At 34.5% G+C, this 18,314-nt stretch overlaps 2 protein-coding genes across 62 annotated transcripts in view; both read right to left on the bottom strand.

Moving 5' to 3' along the window:
* LOC142332632 (uncharacterized) overlaps nucleotides 1-9,788 on the bottom strand; it is a 104,193-nt gene extending 94,405 nt beyond the window's left edge. For all 46 annotated transcript variants that reach the window (XM_075379190.1, XM_075379192.1, XM_075379194.1 and 43 more), the window contains exons 1-2: nucleotides 9,651-9,788; nucleotides 8,142-8,276 (exon numbers count right to left, since the gene is read on the bottom strand). In XM_075379190.1, the coding sequence (XP_075235305.1) occupies nucleotides 8,142-8,276; nucleotides 9,651-9,694 (179 nt within the window). In that variant the 5' untranslated portion in view covers nucleotides 9,695-9,788. The remainder of the gene's footprint in view (nucleotides 1-8,141; nucleotides 8,277-9,650) is intronic.
* A 5,532-nt stretch (nucleotides 9,789-15,320) lies between these two features.
* Nucleotides 15,321-18,314, bottom strand: part of LOC142332560 (uncharacterized) — a 150,005-nt gene continuing 147,011 nt past the window's right edge. For all 16 annotated transcript variants that reach the window (XM_075379025.1, XM_075379028.1, XM_075379037.1 and 13 more), the window contains one exon: nucleotides 15,321-15,571. The gene's annotated coding sequence lies outside the window, so the exon portion shown is untranslated. The remainder of the gene's footprint in view (nucleotides 15,572-18,314) is intronic.

Raw genomic sequence — 18,314 nt, 5'->3', positions numbered from 1 at the left:
GCAAAAGGCACATCAGAAACTTAGACTTGAAAGTGGGCAATCATCCTATACGTCGAGTTGCACAAACGAAGTACCTTGGAGTCATCCTTGATAAATCCCTGAGCTTCAGTCCGCATATAGCTGACAGATGTAGTGCGGCAGAAAAGTCGTTAAAGGCTTTATCTGGAATATTATCTGGCAAGACTGCTCCTAGAGCCTCCAGAAGAAGAGTCATAGCTTCTGCTTGCACGTCTATATTACTGTATGCAGCACCGATATTGTATAAGGCTATACATATTGCTAGATCAGGCGACTTCAGGGAATTCATAGACGTGCCTTGATCAGAGTAACAAGTGGATACCGTACCATATCGTATGAAGCGGCATGTGTTCTTGCCTCTGATCCACCCATTGAACTTAGGGTGCTAGAAAGATGGTTGCGTTTCCAAGGTATGGAGAAATTGCAAGCAAAGGACCAGATAATGGATAAATGGCAGGAAAGATGGGATCAACATCTGGGCGCCCTGTGGACCAAACGCCTTTTTCCAAGTTTAAGACAATGGGTGAATCGGAATCACGGACAAACCAGATACTAAATCACACAATTGTTCTCGGGCCAAGGAAATTTCCAGGCGTATTTCTTCCGATTTGGCTTGAGAAGTAGCCCCAAATGCATGTATTGTGAATACGAGGTTACGCCTGAACACACCATCTTCAGATGTGTTAACCGGTATGATGTGAGATTACGAGCTGGAATATCGGACGTGGAGCCGGAGCAACTCGCCCGATTTCTGCTATCTTCTGATGAAAATTGGAGGAAATTTGAAACGTTCACCTACACTGTCATGAAGGAGAAAGAAGAGGAAGGTAGAAGAAGAGGATACTAGCAATTTGTCACTTCAACGGCATAGGACACCGGAATTATGGGGAATAATAAAGTTTAAACCGAGACCCGGCCTCGTAGTTGCGGTCCATAACGGCATAGCCGGGGCTGGCTCCCCGGCTGCGAGGTTTGAGGCAGTCATAAGAAAGACCGAGACCCGGTCCCTGGGGTGGGCTGGGGACAGCTTTGCTGGACCTTGCTTCGTATCTGGGGATTTGAGGCAGGCAAATAATTAAAGTAACAAAAGATCCGATCGGGGGGGCCGACCTGCCGTGCCGGAATTATAGTCGGTGGGCGGGAAGGACCTCTTACAGTATAAGGACACTCTCCCAGACCGAGCATACTTAATTGGATAACCGGTCTGGTGGAGAAGGGGGAAAAAAAACTTGCGTGAGCGAATTAAGCAGGGTGCCGTACAGCACTCGCTTAAGTGTCCCAGTCGCTCACTTGTCAACAATAATACTAAATCGGGGAGGGGCACCCCTTGTTACAATTAAAACTATTGAAGTTCTTATATCTAAAAGGCAGCAATTTAGGCTGCCACACCACGGTCGCTGTATGTCAGCTAGTACCTGTCCACCATTTAACAGCGCTTGGAGCTAGTTTGGCTGGTGGCCAGTCATTATCTCAAGGAAGGATTCCTACAACAGAGCTTAGGAGTCATTATTACATTACACAACCCTTAAAATTAACGATGACGGTTGAACATAGCAACCTCATCGAGGAACTCCCACACGGTCCGACAATGCGGCTCTCGCCACATTGACTCGCCGTTTGTGAGCGGCCAAGTTTCCCCCCGACGCCTAAGTACCAGGGTGGCTCGATCTCTGCCCCCCCCCCCCCCAAGAGCAGAGCAGTCGAACATCATATGCACATTCGACTGGACCTCCCCGCAGACACACAACTCATCAGTCACCAGGCGAAACCGAAACAGATATTGGTTCAGGTTTACATGGTTGGTGAGCACCCGGGCACCCGACGCCCTTAAAAACGAACTCGAGGCTTACCATCCCCCCAGATCCTGAATAAAACTATACAAGGATCTTCCCTTAGTCGTGGTGTGCCATTCAAGCTGTCAAGTCTCCATCGCGAGGCTCCATAGCCTCTTCCGCAGACGGGAGATGGACAACTGTACGAAAATTTTGTTCCAGTGCATTGTGATCACCGTTCCGCTCCGGTTCTGGCCCAGCTCGAAACCGCATCCCTAATGCCTCGGCCTCCCGACCTCTTCGCAACTTCCACATGACTGCTCGAACTTTCACCACTAAATCGATTGGGAGAGCCTTTCCCAATACAGTAGTAGCCTCGTAGGAGGTTGTTTTAAATACACCAGTGCATACTATCATGGCTCTGCTCTGGGCACTCCTTAAATTTTGAAGCAGTGCTCTATTTCTTTCCAATCTATGCGCCCAAACTGGCGCTGCGTATGCGATCATACTTTCGAAAACGTCTCGGTACACCAAGTACATTTGGCGGCCCGACAGCCCGTAATCCTTCCGAGCAATCCTCCTAAGCTTGTGCATCACAGACAGCGTCCGCCGCAACTTGCTTTATGTGGTTACTAAAAAGCAACTTATCATCAAACAAAACACCTAGGTAGTTATGAACCCTCACTCGGCTGATTACACAGCCTTTATATTTAATATGGGGGTTTCGACTGCATGATAATTTTTCTGCACCCTTCAGAAGCAGATACTTCGTCTTGGGCACAATAATCTTTAAATTTTGAATGTCCATCCAGCCCTTGGTGGTTGACAAATCTGCCTGCGCTCTACTTTCTAGCTGCGGTCGTGAATTGCCACGAACTAAAAGGAGACAGTCATCGGCGAAAGCCTGGGCCGTGACCCCTTCTGGGAATGTCAACCCCAGAAATCCATCAAACACCAGGTTCCACAGTAGGGGGCCGAGAACGGAACCCTGCGGGCTTCCCCTGGTGACGGACTTTTCCACAACTAGGTGCGCATCTTTAAACAGAGCCGTACAGTTAGACAAATAGTCTCTTACCACGGCCTGGACAGAACTTCAACACAAGGAAGGAAATGCTGCCTCTATATCAATAAAAATAGCCAAAACATATTTGCAGTCAGCGGCTTTCCACCTCGGCAAAAGCATTTAAGATGCAATCTTCGGTGCCAACCCCTTTAATGAAACCATATTGGCCTCGATTTAAAAAACAGCTCATATCGATGCTTTCCTCGAGCCTTTCCACAACCACCCTTTCAAGCAACTTGCCGAGAACCGGCAAGAGGCTGATGGGTCGATAACTGCTGACCTCAACAGGATCCTTTCCAGGGTTCAGGAGTACCCTCACCAAGACCACCTTCCAGCAAACCGGAAAGCAGCCCCAGCTTAGGCATCCCGTGAATAGTCTGCCCAGTAGCTCCCTTATTACAGACAATAGATTGTGAAAAATATCCGGGTCAAGTTGGTCAATCCCCGGTGCCTTCTTCAATGCCATTGGAGAAACCACTCGGTCTATATCTTCGGGTTCCACGGTCCGAACGTCAGGGAACGGTGTTTCACCCGCCCTAACGCCGATTTCCGCTTCACCCTCCGGAGCATTTGGAAACAGAGTATCCAGGAACGCCCGGTAAGTCGCCACAGATGTTACAGTGTGGTCACGACCACCTAACCCACACCTGACACTAGACAACACGTGCAATGGCTTTGGCCTGTAACACGTCTTTGCGAACTGCCAAGGATCGCGCTGCAACTCGAGCATGGAGTCTTTCCAAAACTTGATTTTGGCTTCTTTGATGGCGTGAACATATTCATTACGGGCACGCCGGCAGATCCGAAGACGCTCAGCGCGCACGTTGTTGACGATGGTCCCCGTTAGGGAACCATTGTCTGTAATTGCTCTGTAAGCAGAAACTTCCTGTTCAGGCTTCCCTGGCTTCAAAATCATCGCTACCAGTGACACCTTCCATTCCGCTGAGAAGTAAGACGTCCGCAGAACAGCGTTAAAAAAATTCCTTATGTACTCGATGCCTTTAAGGGGTAGCATGACAAGCACTTTTTGCGTCACTAAGTCAAAGCCTGAGGCCTTCCTTAATCGTCTTCCTTGGTTGACTAATTTCAGTATCTCCCTTGCAGAGATTGGTTTAATCGTGAAACTGATTGGCATCGGGCTCTCAAGGAAGTCGTTAACATCCATATCACCGGGGCCCTCAGCATCGTTGGGTCGGAACGATGATTTTGAACACATCTCTTCAGCGATCTACCCCTGCTGCAGTCAACCGGGTACCCCACAATGGGTCTTTCGCGTTCCAGGCTCCTCCAGCAATAAATCTAGAACCCAGAGTGGCAAAGAAATAAAAAAACAACTCATAAGTTACAATATGCCGTGGAGAGCAGTACACAGCGAACAGCCTAATAGGCCCCAACCAGTTTGTAACTTTAACCATGATTGCCTGAATCTGGTCGGTGCAAAAGGCCGGAAGTTGATGCTGCTGCAGAGAACTCCGAAGCAGAATCGCGGTTCCTCCATGAGCCCTCCCATCTGGGTGATTCATCACATACACAGAATAACCGTGAAGCCTGAGGTAATTCCGGTCAGTAAAGTGCGTTTCCGATATCAAAATGACGTCCAGGGAATTTGAAAATCCCATAACTCCTAGCTCCTCACGTCTAGAAAGTAGGCCGGAAACGTTCCATGAAGCGATTCGTAAAAATCTAGACATCAACAGATTATGGAGAGCACCTGGGTGAGCAATGCTATCAGACTCCAAATCTGTTGAATTAGGAAGACTATATTTGATGAAAGCTTGTCCAGGTTGTCCACACTGCCCTCACTAGCACGCCCAGCTACCGTAGCATACGTTTTACGGAGAGATTCAGGCTCCGCGCTGACTGTCCTCGGCACCCCACGACTCAACGAAGGGAAGTTCTTATCATCAAGCGCTGGGCCGACCACCTTGCGTCTAGCGGGTTCGATTCACGGAGCAAGTTGCGAATTCCAATTCGCCTTTCGGCTACGCTTCCTCTCCAATATCTCTTGATATACACTACAGCAGAGGTTCTTAGTGCATGAATTTTTATTACACCACAAATTTAAATTTTCACACTGCCAAGTACAAGCTTCTTTGTAAATTTCTTTGGTTAATTAATTCATCAGTCAAGTATATAATACTGAAAATAATTCTTTCTCCAATGATTTTTTCCTACTTTTTCATGGGAAACATAAGACTGTCTAACCTCTTGTTTATTCTTAAAACTGCAATTATGCTGTACAAATAAGCTGTTATCAAGAGCATTAAACTTTCATTTTTTGTAATTTTTTTGTAGGTATCCTTCACCAATAAATGATTGTCTATTCATTAATTAGAATTCATGAATTCTAATTAATTATTGTTTAAATTCATGAATTTAAAATAAATTGTTAAAAAATATTAAGTATAACCATTAAGAAAAGAGCGAAAAAATTGCTTTTCGTATTATGTTCTGAAAAAAAAATATCGGTGCCAAAGATACTTTAGTTTCAATAGCTATTTATATGATGAAAAATAGGAAAAAAAAATTAAATAATAATTGACACCATAAAAAAAAAATATATTTTTAGAACTGCAGAGTAAATTAAAAATTTGTTTATAAAAATATTCCTTTATCTTTTTTAATTAATGTTAACCAGTTTGCTTAAACATTAAAAAGCGACTAATAAATAAAAGAAAATTAAAAAAAAAACTTTTTCGCATTTTAAGTCTGGCTCTACATATGAAGTATATACTTTCAAAAAAATGTAAAAACAATATTGAAACCTAAGGAAAATAGAGAAAAAAGAAAATGATGTATTACAATTTTTCAGAGTGGTTGATGATCTGTTTTTTATTTTCTGTTGTTTTACAACAGAAAATTAATTACAAAATCAAGTATAATTACAATCGTTTCCCCAAGTAGAGCCGTCAGTAAGTATTTGGCAAAAAGCATGTGATAATGGGAGTTCCTAAGGAACTCCCAAGATAAGTAATTCACAAAAAATGTTCAGTCATAAATCTTAAAAATATTAATCTCAACACCTCATAGCTCACAGAAACCAAACATTAATTTAAAGAATAAAAATAAAAGCGCAAAAAAATAAAAATATTAAAAAATACTATTAGATTTGGCGTCGTAAAATTTCAAACTCTCATGCAGTAGACCCTGAGTTGAGTACATGGAGACGTTTCAACCGTCGGACGTTCCTGCTGTTATCGAGTAGATAATTGCAAAGTGGTGACGTGATTTTCCTGTCTCTGCTGGTATTTAACAATGCGCTACCGTGAAGCCGTAAATGGGTCAGTTAGTTTCAGATGATGTTTGAAAAACTTTTTCGATTATTGTATATGTATATATATTTACTTGTAGGTAACAAATATGTTTTAATAAAATTTCCCTTTATAAAATTTTCAGAAGAATTGAGAGGAGAGTGGAAGAAGTGTTAGGAGAAGACCAATTTGGTTTCAGGAAAAGTATAGGGACAAGGGAAGCAAATTTAGGCCTCAGATTAATAGTAGAAGGAAGATTAAAGAAAAAAAAACCAACATACTTGGCGTTTATAGACCTAGAAAAGGCATTCGATAACGTAGACTAGAATAAAATGTTCAGCTTTTTAAAAAAATTAGGGTTCAAATACAGAGATAGAAGAACAATTGCTAAAATGTATAGGAACCAAACAGCAACAGTAACAATTGAAGAACATAAGAAATAAGCCGTAATAAGAAAGGGAGTCCGACAAGGATGTTCCCTATCTCCGTTACTTTTTAATCTTTACATGGAACTAGCAGTTAATGATGTTAAAGAACAATTTATATTCCGAGTAACAGTACAAGGTGAAAACATAAAGATGCTACTATTTGCTGATGATATAGTCATTTTAGCCGAGATTAAAAAGGATTTAAAAGAAACAATGAACGGCATAGACGAAATCCTACGCAAGAACTATCGCATTAAATAAACAAGAACAAAACAAAAGTAATGAAATGTAGTAGAAATAACAAAGATGGACCACTGAATGTGAAAATATGAGGAGAAAAGATTATGGAGGTAGAAGAATTTTGTTATTTGGGAAGTAGAATTACTAAAGATGGACGAAGCAGGAGCGATATAAAATGCTGAATAGCACAAGCTAAACAAGCTTTCAGTAAGAAATATAATTTGTTTACATCAAAAATTAATTTAAATGTCAGGAAAAGATTTTTGAATGTGTGTTTGGAGTGTCGCTTTATATGGAAGTGAATCTTGGACGATCGGAGTATCTGAGAAGAAAAGATTAGAAGCTTTTGAAATGCGGTGCTATAGGAGAATGTTAAAAATCAGATGGGTGGATAAAGTGACAAATGAAGAGGTATTGCGGCAAATAGATGAAGAAAGAAGCATTTGGAAAAATATAGTTAAAAGAAGAGACAGACTTATAGGCATAGACATACTAAGGCATCCTGGAATAGTCGCTTTAATATTGGAAGGACAGGTAGAAGGAAAAAATTGTTTAGGGAGGCCACGTTTGGAATATGTAAAACAAATTGTTACGGATGTAGGATGTAGAGGGTATAATGAAATGAAACGACTAACACTAGATAGGGAATCTTGGAGAGCTGCATCAAACCAGTCAAATGACTGAAGATAAAAAAAAAAAAATTTCCCTAAAATCCTGCCGATGAAAATCAAAATTGGTTTATTCGTGATATCCTCCTTGACAAAAAATAAATAATAATATAATCATTGCCACATATATAAAAATATTTGGACAAATTTGAAGTAAATCGGTTCGGTTAATCCTGAGATATACTCGTAACGCCAAAATCAATAAGATATGCATAGGTAATTATATATGAATACACGTACATTAAATACGTTCATTTATACGTACATATAATGTGGAACGCACTTACATTATTTTTTTTGTTCTAAACGTAATTATTTTCAAAAAACCTGAAACCCGATTTTTGGCACGATCACTACACTTTCTCCTTTAACATAGCTCTTATAGCTATGTTAAAGGTATTAAGGTAAGTATTCAGAATCAGAAACCACACAATGAGTATAAAATGTTAGTCAAATACCATTTTCCTCGAAATGATAAAGTTCAGCAAATAAAACGATATGTGATATATTCTCCTCTAGTAGGTTAAAACGATTTCACTATTTAACAACCAAATTAAGTTTATCCGTAATGTACATATTAAGAATTATCTAGGTGTACTTATTATAATTAAGTGTTTACAAATTATAATAGTAAATGCTGATTAATTTTTTAGTAACAAAATTAAATAATAACTACATATTTAAGGAAAGAAAAAACTTACTTTGTTGAATCAGTCTTTTTTTTCTCTGATAATGGTGTATTTTCCTTTATTGGTAAAGACGGTGTAGGATTTTTTATTGGCTGTATTTTGTCTTGGGTCGTAGGTAGATTGTAGCTATAATTCAAAAGAGTTAATCTGGAAGAAATTAATCAAAGATATTTAACTATCTTTTCTACCATACTCTTGCTGGAATATACTTATTTAGCTCTACGTTCATTCATACATACACAGAGATGAAAAAATGAAAAAAAACTAGCTAATAATAAGATCTCTCTAAAGATAGCCTCTTTTTTTTACCAGATGTCTTAAGCAAATAATACAAATTCTCACTTTGATAAAATAACGCTTCATACTTACATTACAAATTACCGAACGTATCAATTACATTGATACGTTCGGTAATTTGTAATATTGTACGAAATATTAGACAGACAAGAAAGCGTATAACTATGGGTAACACAAAACTAACCTGTGAAAAAGTAACAAGAGTTTAATAAAATAAAAAAAAATGAAGGAATAATTTGATATTTTAAAATGTAAGACTACACTAACTTAGGTAAAGAAAATGTACGGCAAATAATTTAAAACTTTTTTGTTCCCCTACTCTTTACTTATGGCAGAGCCGGCTCCTGTAAGCACCCTTACATCCACGAGCCAGATGCCCATATCTATGATACCTAAAACGCAGAGGGACCTGTATCCTAGCCTAATGTGGTAATATATGGCAGTACACCCAGCCGATCTTTATCATTGATTGACTGAGTAGACTGGCAGCAGCCTTCTCTCTAATGTCTACTATTGTTACACTGCCCCCTGGCATTGATAACGCTAACCCGGCAGTCTCCTGTATCTCTGAGATCTCTTCCCGGTGCTGCTTCCACAACCTCCTTCTCTGTGACGCAATCTAGATCCCGGATTTCCAGGGCCTCCCGCGGTTCCATATTGCAGACTACGGCACCTTCAATTCTAGCCTTTAGGGCAGAATTGAAAGTCTGTTTGTCTCTCGTAGCGCTCCCGAATTCAATCAGAACATCTCTCGTCCTGGTTTTCCTTATTGCCAATAATAATAACTTTTTTTTATGTGGAAGGGGTGTGTGTAATTACCGTAGCATTCGATGCGCTAAAACTTAAAAAAAAAATATTTGTATAAAAGAAATTTTTAATATTTTTTTATCTAATTTTTTAATAATATCTTAAAAATTTTCTATCCAGGTAAAAATAAAATAAATTAAAAAACATAACATTCCTCATGAAATTATTACACTTAAAATTTTAATTTTGGTTAAAGAATGAAGATGAATTTTTATATTACTAAAATTGATTATAGAAATGTGATAAAGATAAGAAAATCGAAGGAAAATGATTAACATACATAATAAAGATTTAATTTAGAATGTAGGATAAAGGTAATGTGGAGGGTCAATGCGATTATCTCACAGCAATAAGAGATTTTAAATAAAATACACGATGCTCAAAATTATAAATTTTAAATCATTAAGTAATACTTACATAACTACTGGAATCGATAAAATTATATTTAACTGATAAATCATAATCAATTATACTTGAATCGGTTGAAAAATACTCAGAAATTATTAAAAATCTAAAGTAATAAAAATTTAATCATGCTTTCTTTATATGTAGTGTTTTAGGAGAATATATTATAATATTTAATAAAGATCACGTAATTCGTTAAATAAAATTGTTTTCTTTATAAAAAACGTTAAGTCATTCAGTTAATCTATTATTCATTCAAAAACCTTTCAGACTCGTGTCTAATAACAAAAATTTTGAATTAATTTTATTTCTGTTTAATCCTTCTATATGACTTTTGATGCAACAAATTCTGAATATATAACTGAAAAACACAGGTGTTAATATTTATTATTTGCTTGTTTATTAGAAAACAGACAAAGAATAATAAAATTATGAGCGATTAAATATTAAAATAAATAAAAATAATAATAATAAATAAAAACGTTTTCTAACTGGCCTATATGTATTAAAACTAAAGGAATATTGTAATTAAAAGGATCTTATAAATTGCTTTTTCTAAAGTAGTATCGATTATTTAAAACGCAAAATATGTTTTTTAAATTAAAATATGTTAAAATTTTATGTGACTATCGTCACACTGACGGATTTTTTTAGCTTACATATACGAGTGTACATACGAATCTATTCTTATTTCTTTGATTGTCTTTTACTTTTTATTGATTATTCATTAGTTCGTAGTTTATTTTTTACAACCACGAAGTGAATAAAAATATTTTTTTATACGTAAGAACTTGATTAGCAGACGTTTGGTCAACACTGTAAGGTCCAATTACACCGAGGTTCACAAAAATCCAGTGTCCACTGTTTCGTTTGTCCATTTATTTAACCTCCACTGGTATTTTTATCCACCATTAGTTTTGGTACACTTTCTTTTAGTCCACATAGATTTAGGTCTGTTTTCAGTCTACTGTGAGTTACAATATCAAGGCAGACATTGTTACCTTCATTGAAAACTAAAACATTGCTTTCCCACATTGCTAGGCGATATCATTTTGATATCATTTCGATTTCATTTTCATTTAATTTATGCAATACTTTATTTTCTAAATAATTCCGTAGTAAGGTTTGCTAAGCAGGCTGTGACAGATGACTTCAACGCTAAACTATGGCGTTGTTCGTATAATTTATTTTTTAATTTAAAATCCGTATTATCTATGAATATACGTTCTAATATAATATATATATATATATATATATATATATATACGTTTTAAAAATTTTGTTTTTTTAATTTTAATTATTTTTTTCAATTTCACTCCATTTGCTTTCTATTGCTTCAATTAATATTTTTTTCGGAATGCTGGTATATAATAAAATTACATCCAAGAAATTAATTTGTGGTGTGTGGGTATTATTTGCTTATTAATAAACGTGTGGAATTCCCATGAATCTTTGATGTATTTATTTTTTTCGATTATTTGTTGTAATATTTTAACCAAAAATTTTGATAGCTTGCACGTCGGACTTTGTGCATGCAATTTACTATAGCTCCCATAGGAACATTTTTATGTAATTTTATTAGACCGTAGATTCTTGGCGGTATCGCGTTATTGATACTTTTTAATTTCGCTTCTTTTGTTATGTATACTATGTTAGCTTGTTGATTTTTTCTATCGGCGATTTTAATTTAGAAAAGTTACTATTTCGACTGTTGTCATTTTGATTGGCTATTGCAAAATCCTTTTGTAGCAATTTTTTTATCTTTTCTGACAGATCTGCGACATATAATAATGCAACATAATTCTCATTCTTATTCGGATGGTTGGCTATTATTAATATATTATATTTGGTTGGCTATTATAATATTATTATATTATTATAGTGTTCGTGAATTGTGTTTTTATATATTTTATTTATGATATTTTCCGGAAAATTATTATTTCTTAGTAAATTTTTGTTTTTCTTATATATACTGGTTTATCTTCGGGGTTTGTAAATTTTATTACTGTTTTTGCAAGATTCTTGACTACTGATTTTTGATGTGATATTGGTTGTGTTGATAGGAAATTTAGGTGTCTGCCTGAAGATGTTGGTTTTTATATCATTTTGTTGATATTTTATTTTTAAAATGAGTTATTGTTAAATCCAAAACGTTTATATTATTGTTAATCTCTACTTCCTTTGAAAATTACGTATTTTCATTAAGTAGGTTAAATTCTTTTAATATTAAATCATTATCATGTTCACGTGCACATATTAGAATGTCATCTACGTATCTTTTACTGAATGAGGCCTTAGTATTTAATTTATCTAATATTTTATTTTGTTTAAATAAGTGCATCGTAAAGGTTTCAATACACAGGAAATAACAATCGGCTTCTATGAAGACATATAATTATCTACAGATAAGATGAGTTATGTATGAATAGAGGGATCTATTACAATAAGGGAGGGATTAAAATATTATTATCTAGGATGGGAAGACCACTTAATTTCTTCGTATGGAAGAGAATAATTTATTCTAATAAAAAATAAACGAATGTTACATTTCAATAACTCCACATAACATTAGAGTAAAGGACCCTCCCCTGGGATGTGTACTACTTAACTGCAGAATCCGGTCCGGGGGAGAAGAAGAAAAAAGTACAGAAGGACGGTACGATCATCAGCATGGCACATGTGTGCAAGGGTAAGTAAGGAAGGTAAGGAACAATTGAAATCACCGCGCAGAAAGAAATTAACATCAACCACCAGCACAGATTATGAGGTTAACTTTACGAGACGTACATGAAGAAGAACTGCTTTTGTTGTTACCTGAAAGGAATACGTTGCAACGATAGATTAATCAAAATAAAAATAGAGGCCGACGTGCCAATCCCGCTTCATTGCAAGAAATTGACATTTCCGATGAATACCGTGTTTCTCGTACTGGAGAGAGGTTACTTTTGTACGATTCCGGACCAGAAGATGAGAACAGAATACTTATTTTTACCACAACGGTTAACCTGAGACTTCTCTCTGCTAGCCCGATAATGTTCGCGGACAATATTTTTAAGACGGCGTCTCATCAATTCATGCAATTATGTATATTATACGGCATTTTCCGAGGGCACGTTTTCCCATTTGTATACGCTCTGACTCCGTGGAAAACGGAGGACACGTATCGACTGCTGTACGAACGTCTTGTGGGTACAACTCGCGAAGAAAGTATCCTGAAATTATCGTAATGGATTTCGAGCATAATAGCAAATATTAACGCAGCTCGACAAATTTTTCATTGTTGAAATAATTTCAGAGGATCTGGACGGTCTGGTGGAATACGTCGACGGGTATATGTAAGAGAAAGACGAGCTCGAGGCTGACGAAGAGCTGAGAACGCAAGATTCCTTGTCGAAATGTGGAACGTGTATGACCTCCTAATAAGTGGCCAACAGAGAACAAAGACTACTTCGAATGATGGCATAATAAATTTCAGAAGTTGATGACTGTTCACCATCCCTCCCTATGGAGATTCATAGATGCAATGATAGATGAACAACAACAAAATCGCAAAATATCACCCAGCTGCTAGGAGCTGGAGGTGATATAATAGTTTGATTTCAAATAATTTTAAATATGTATTTCATTATAGATTAACAAAACAAAAATTATATTTTAATATAATATGTTAACAGATCGATTTTTATAAAATTGCAAAATGTATGAAGGTCATTTGATAACGTTTTTAATAATAAAATTTTAAAGAAATAGAATAAGCCTGTAATGTGATTTTCTTGGATAAAAGTTTTATGTAATAACTTTTGCGTAAATTTTTTTTCATGTTCTTGTAGAATTAATAAATAAATAATTATGTATTCCTTATCAATTTTATCGTTTTGACGATAATAATCAAATAATAATAATCACTAATTCATGGAATTTGTAGGAAGATATTTAAAAATGTGGTTAGGGGGTTATGAGCACATAACATGATTTCAAAAATCAGCTTATAGAATAAATATCTAGTTAAATCTTTTAACATTAATTCCAATAATGAAGCGTTTGTTGGTTTTTATTGCTAAAATAATTATTCTAAAAAACTTTTAATAATGTATATAAATTTTCTCAGAATTACATATTTTGACTAATCACACTTTTCAAACGCATTTCTTAAAGTCATAAATATCGATAGAATAGGAGATTTATGTTATTGTAAGCAATTAATAAAAATAATTAAAATACTACCAATTTTTTTTATTTTATATAATTCAACCAAACGAATTACCTTTATTGGGATTTGAATCTGAAAACTCTCGACTTTGAAATCACCTGAATTACGAAGACGAATTTAACCACTACACAGACACGTTGGGGTTATAATATATCATACAGTGTATTTTCATTATGATATATAATGATAAAATATTATTAATAAAATTTGATGATCCTCTCATAGAAATTATTGCATATTACATTTGATTATTGAAAATCTGATGTTAGATTAGTAGTAGCAATATTCAAATTCATTTTTCGTAATATTCATATATATATATATATATATATATATATATGTGTGTGTGTGTGTGTGTGTTATTATTACATGTTTGCAGAAAAAATGAAAATGATGTTTTTAAGAGAATACACAGTGACGCTCAGGATGTTGAAAAGGATATAAAATAATTTTATCAAAACGTGCTGAGCGACAAAAACAAATTGATGCTTGATTTACAACTTTTAAAACAGATGATATATAATGCACCAGTTTCAAATTCGGAAAACTCCATTCGTCCTGGTCAATTACGTTCATTATCTACAGAGCAACAATCACTTCAAGGACAAAAAACGCCTATAACACAACGAAACTTCATTCCTGCTACTTCTCCTGACGATCAGGTTGATGATCCTCGTCATCAAACACCTGGTGGAAAAAAGGACCAAAAGGAAAATAGTAATTCAAAAGAAAAAGTTCAAAAAGACCAAAATTCAAATTCAGAGAAAATAAAATCAGAAGAGCCAAATAAAGAATCCAGTACAAAAATAGTACCACCAAAAATATAAAAGAAAAGAAAAAAAACATGATTAGCAGCAACAAATACAAACACAAAACTATAAAAAGTTAATTTTGTAATGTAAGGAAGGTAAAATCTCTAAAGGAAGACCAAAATTCAGTTGTATGAATGAGATTGGTATGAAAGATTAAAGTTTTACCCATTAACTAAGAACAAAAAATAATGAAGAATGACATCTCAACCAATCAAATTCAGATGACGTGACTAATTGATTTGAATTTGAATTTTGGTCTTTTTGTACTTTTTTTTTTCAATTACTATTTTTCTTTTGGTCCTTTTTTCCACCAGGTGTTTAATGACGAGGATCATCTGGTGACGAGGATCTAAGGTGATTGGACTTACAAAAAAATTGTTCAACCATATATATAGTACCTGCTATGTACCAGCCATAAAAAAAATAAAAAATAAAAAAAATTAAATTGTTGCTTAAAATTCCCTCTTTCATCTCTGACAAAAGTTTTGTTTGAAATATGTGACTGGGTATTTAAATACTAATAAACCATACCAAAATGTATCGTCTAAGTCAAAATTAGTGCTAGAATTACTCCCAAAAAATTCAAATTCATCTTTTGTAATACAAAATTTTTTGAATAATTTCTAAAGGTTGAAATAACGTAAATTTACATACAAAACATTTATATAATGAAAATAACTTTATTAAATAAGATAAATATAATAAATTGATATAATCTGTTTATACGAGTTTAAAATTTATTAACCGTGAAATAAAATAAATAAAACAAAGATAAACACACAATATAAAGCACACAAATTTGAAGAATTTATAAATGTTAATTTCATTAAATTTGAAATAAAATATATAATTTAATTAAACAAATTATCTTAAATGAAATCCGTACTTATATCCAACTGTTAAGGCATCATCTGGAAAGTATTAAAACAAAATTTAATATAGAAAAAATAAGTAAAAATTAATTTACAAAAATAGACCTTTTTCTTAAAATAAAAAAGAAATTATTACGCGTAACTTGTTTTATTTTAATGAACTAGAAAGTCAGGTTTGATTTACTTGTCGGACCTTCGACGCGTTCGTAACCTCATTTTAGTGACAATTTAAGTATTTTACGGAAATATATTAAGTAAAGAAATATTAGTGTGTAGAGAATACGTTTCTGAACATTTTGGTGTTTTTATATTTAAAATAGGTTTAAAGTTTAAGTAGATATTGAATTTAATATAATAGAAATATAATGTTTAACGTAGCCAAATTGATAACATTGAGTTGGCTTGGGGATGCCGTCTTGTTCGTTTAGTATTATGCGTGTTCGTTTGACGTTGTTAGTTGCCAGTCTAACTGCTGCTATTGGCGCAGAGCGGAGCAATTGATTTGTAAAAAAGCGGACTGCGTGATGCGCCGGTCGGTGCGCACAAACGACTCTCTTCCACTAAATAAAAAATAACTTTTTTTACTGTTAAATATTAACTAAATTCCTCTCTTTTATTAATGAAATAAAATAAATAAGTATAAATAAGTAAGCATATAATCATCAATATTAAATTAAAATTATAATGTTCATTATAAATGAGGCATAAAAATTTACAGATTTTCAGATCAAAATATATAATAATTTACTTGTGACACTTTTCAATTTTTATCATTTTACATTAGTTAAAATAATAAATGAAAAATAATATTGAAATTTAATGACGAAAGAAAATTTATTTATTTTTATTGCGATAACTAAAATAAATATCATATCCCATTAAAAAATAAAAAATAAAACAGGAAAAATTCTTTATTAAGAAGGAAGGTTATTTTGAATTCAGCCTCAAAAAGAGTAGAAGACATTAGAAGTGATGGTTGATCTTCCGTAGTTTGTCTAATTGTTTTCCATATACCACTGAATATTTTATTAATGAGATGAATCATTCCAATAAAAGCATACATCTTTCATCATTTTTAAAAAAAATATTATTTAGTTGAAAAAGGTTTTGTTCTGTACGTAAATTTTTTTTAAATTTAATAATAAATAATAATATTGTAAAGTAGACTACCATATATATATATAATGAACGTAAAGTCGTCAAACAGAATTTTTTTCATTGTAGTTATGAGAGATAATTAAAAATACTAAAGATTAATTATAAAATTAATTAAGGAAATTTTCTTCAATAAGGGAAATTCTTTGTGTAATAGAATAGTGTATGGTAGCTACATCACGCCTCCGGGAAAACGTCGGTGTGGCACGAAGCAGTTTGTTTAATCCGAGTAGTAATGTATTTTACGCATGAACAACGTGTATTTATTGTTGTGAGTTACAGCGAATCGAAATAGTACGCAAATTATGAAGAAGATTTTTTTAAATTCTTTTTCAACTGCTAGTGTGCCAAACAAATCCACTATATGTTGTTTATTTAATCGTTTTCGGGATACAGGTAGTGCATGACCGTAAGCGTACCGGCCGTCCAAGTGTTTTAACTGACGACAGTCTGCAGACGATAAATGAAACACATCTTCGTTCTCTGAAAAATAATCTTCGAAAGCTTTCTAACCAAATTGAGCTATCTTACGGAAGTGTTCATAAGGCTACTAAAGTTCTAAAATTACATTCGTACCAGATTAAAATAAGTCATAGATTCCAAGAAATAGTTAAGGAGAAAGGAATACATTATTGTTGGTGGTTTAGAAGTTTCATTCGAAATGACATATCTGTATTATACAAACATTTTTCAGCGATGAAGCTTGATTTAAAATTAGCGGGTATGTTAACAGTCAAAATTACACAATATGGTCTTCAGAGAACCCACGTGTGTTCCATCAGCAGGCATTACATTCCCAAAAAACTGGGGTGTGGTGTGGTATATCTCATCGGAGAATTGACGGGCCAATATTTTTTTCGGAGACCATCGCAGCTGGACGGTATCAAGAAATAATCATGCATTTTATAGCTTTGTTACATGCTAATTAACGTGATCGCTGGTTGCAACAAGATGGAGCGACGTGCACACGGCGGACAGTATTATGTAATTTCTTCGCGATCTCTTCGATAATTGAATATTTTCTCGTAGCCTATGGCTTCCTCATTCACCGGACCTGAGTCCACTCGATTTTTATTTGTGTGGCTTTGTAAAGATGTGTACTCAAACTAACCGCATACACTTGATGAACTTAAACAAAATGTTGACAACTGTATATCTAGTATCGCTGCTGCTACACTGAAAAAGGTCGCATACAATGTAAGAAAACGCGTTGATGCATGCATTGAAAATCACAGCAAGGAAAACTAGATTTGAAACAATAGGTATGGCATACAACCTAACTAAGTATACTTATAATAAAAAGTATTTATTCTGGGAAGTACTTTATTTTCTCCAGCTCTATTCTAATGTAATTCTTCCTGAAGCGCACTACGTAGCAGACATCCTGAATTACAGTAGAAAATATTAAAATGTAAACTTTAAATAATAGGATGATGTATTGCACGAAAAATATTCGGCCCAAAATATTACAATAAGATCAATTTCAAGATAAGATCCAAGAAATAAATTTAAAAAAAAGCTAGAGAGAATATCAAAAGTAAATATGAAGATAAGAATGCTATTTTATGGACGTCGTTTTAGAATGGACAAAAATAGGGATTTCAAGGGAAATCTTCAAACCCGGCTT

This window comes from Lycorma delicatula, chromosome 11 (genome assembly GCF_047948215.1).
Source record: "Lycorma delicatula isolate Av1 chromosome 11, ASM4794821v1, whole genome shotgun sequence".
Taxonomy (NCBI): domain Eukaryota; kingdom Metazoa; phylum Arthropoda; class Insecta; order Hemiptera; family Fulgoridae; genus Lycorma; species Lycorma delicatula.
Note: the sequence above shows the minus strand (reverse complement) of the source record. Positions and strands in the feature narration are given on the sequence as shown.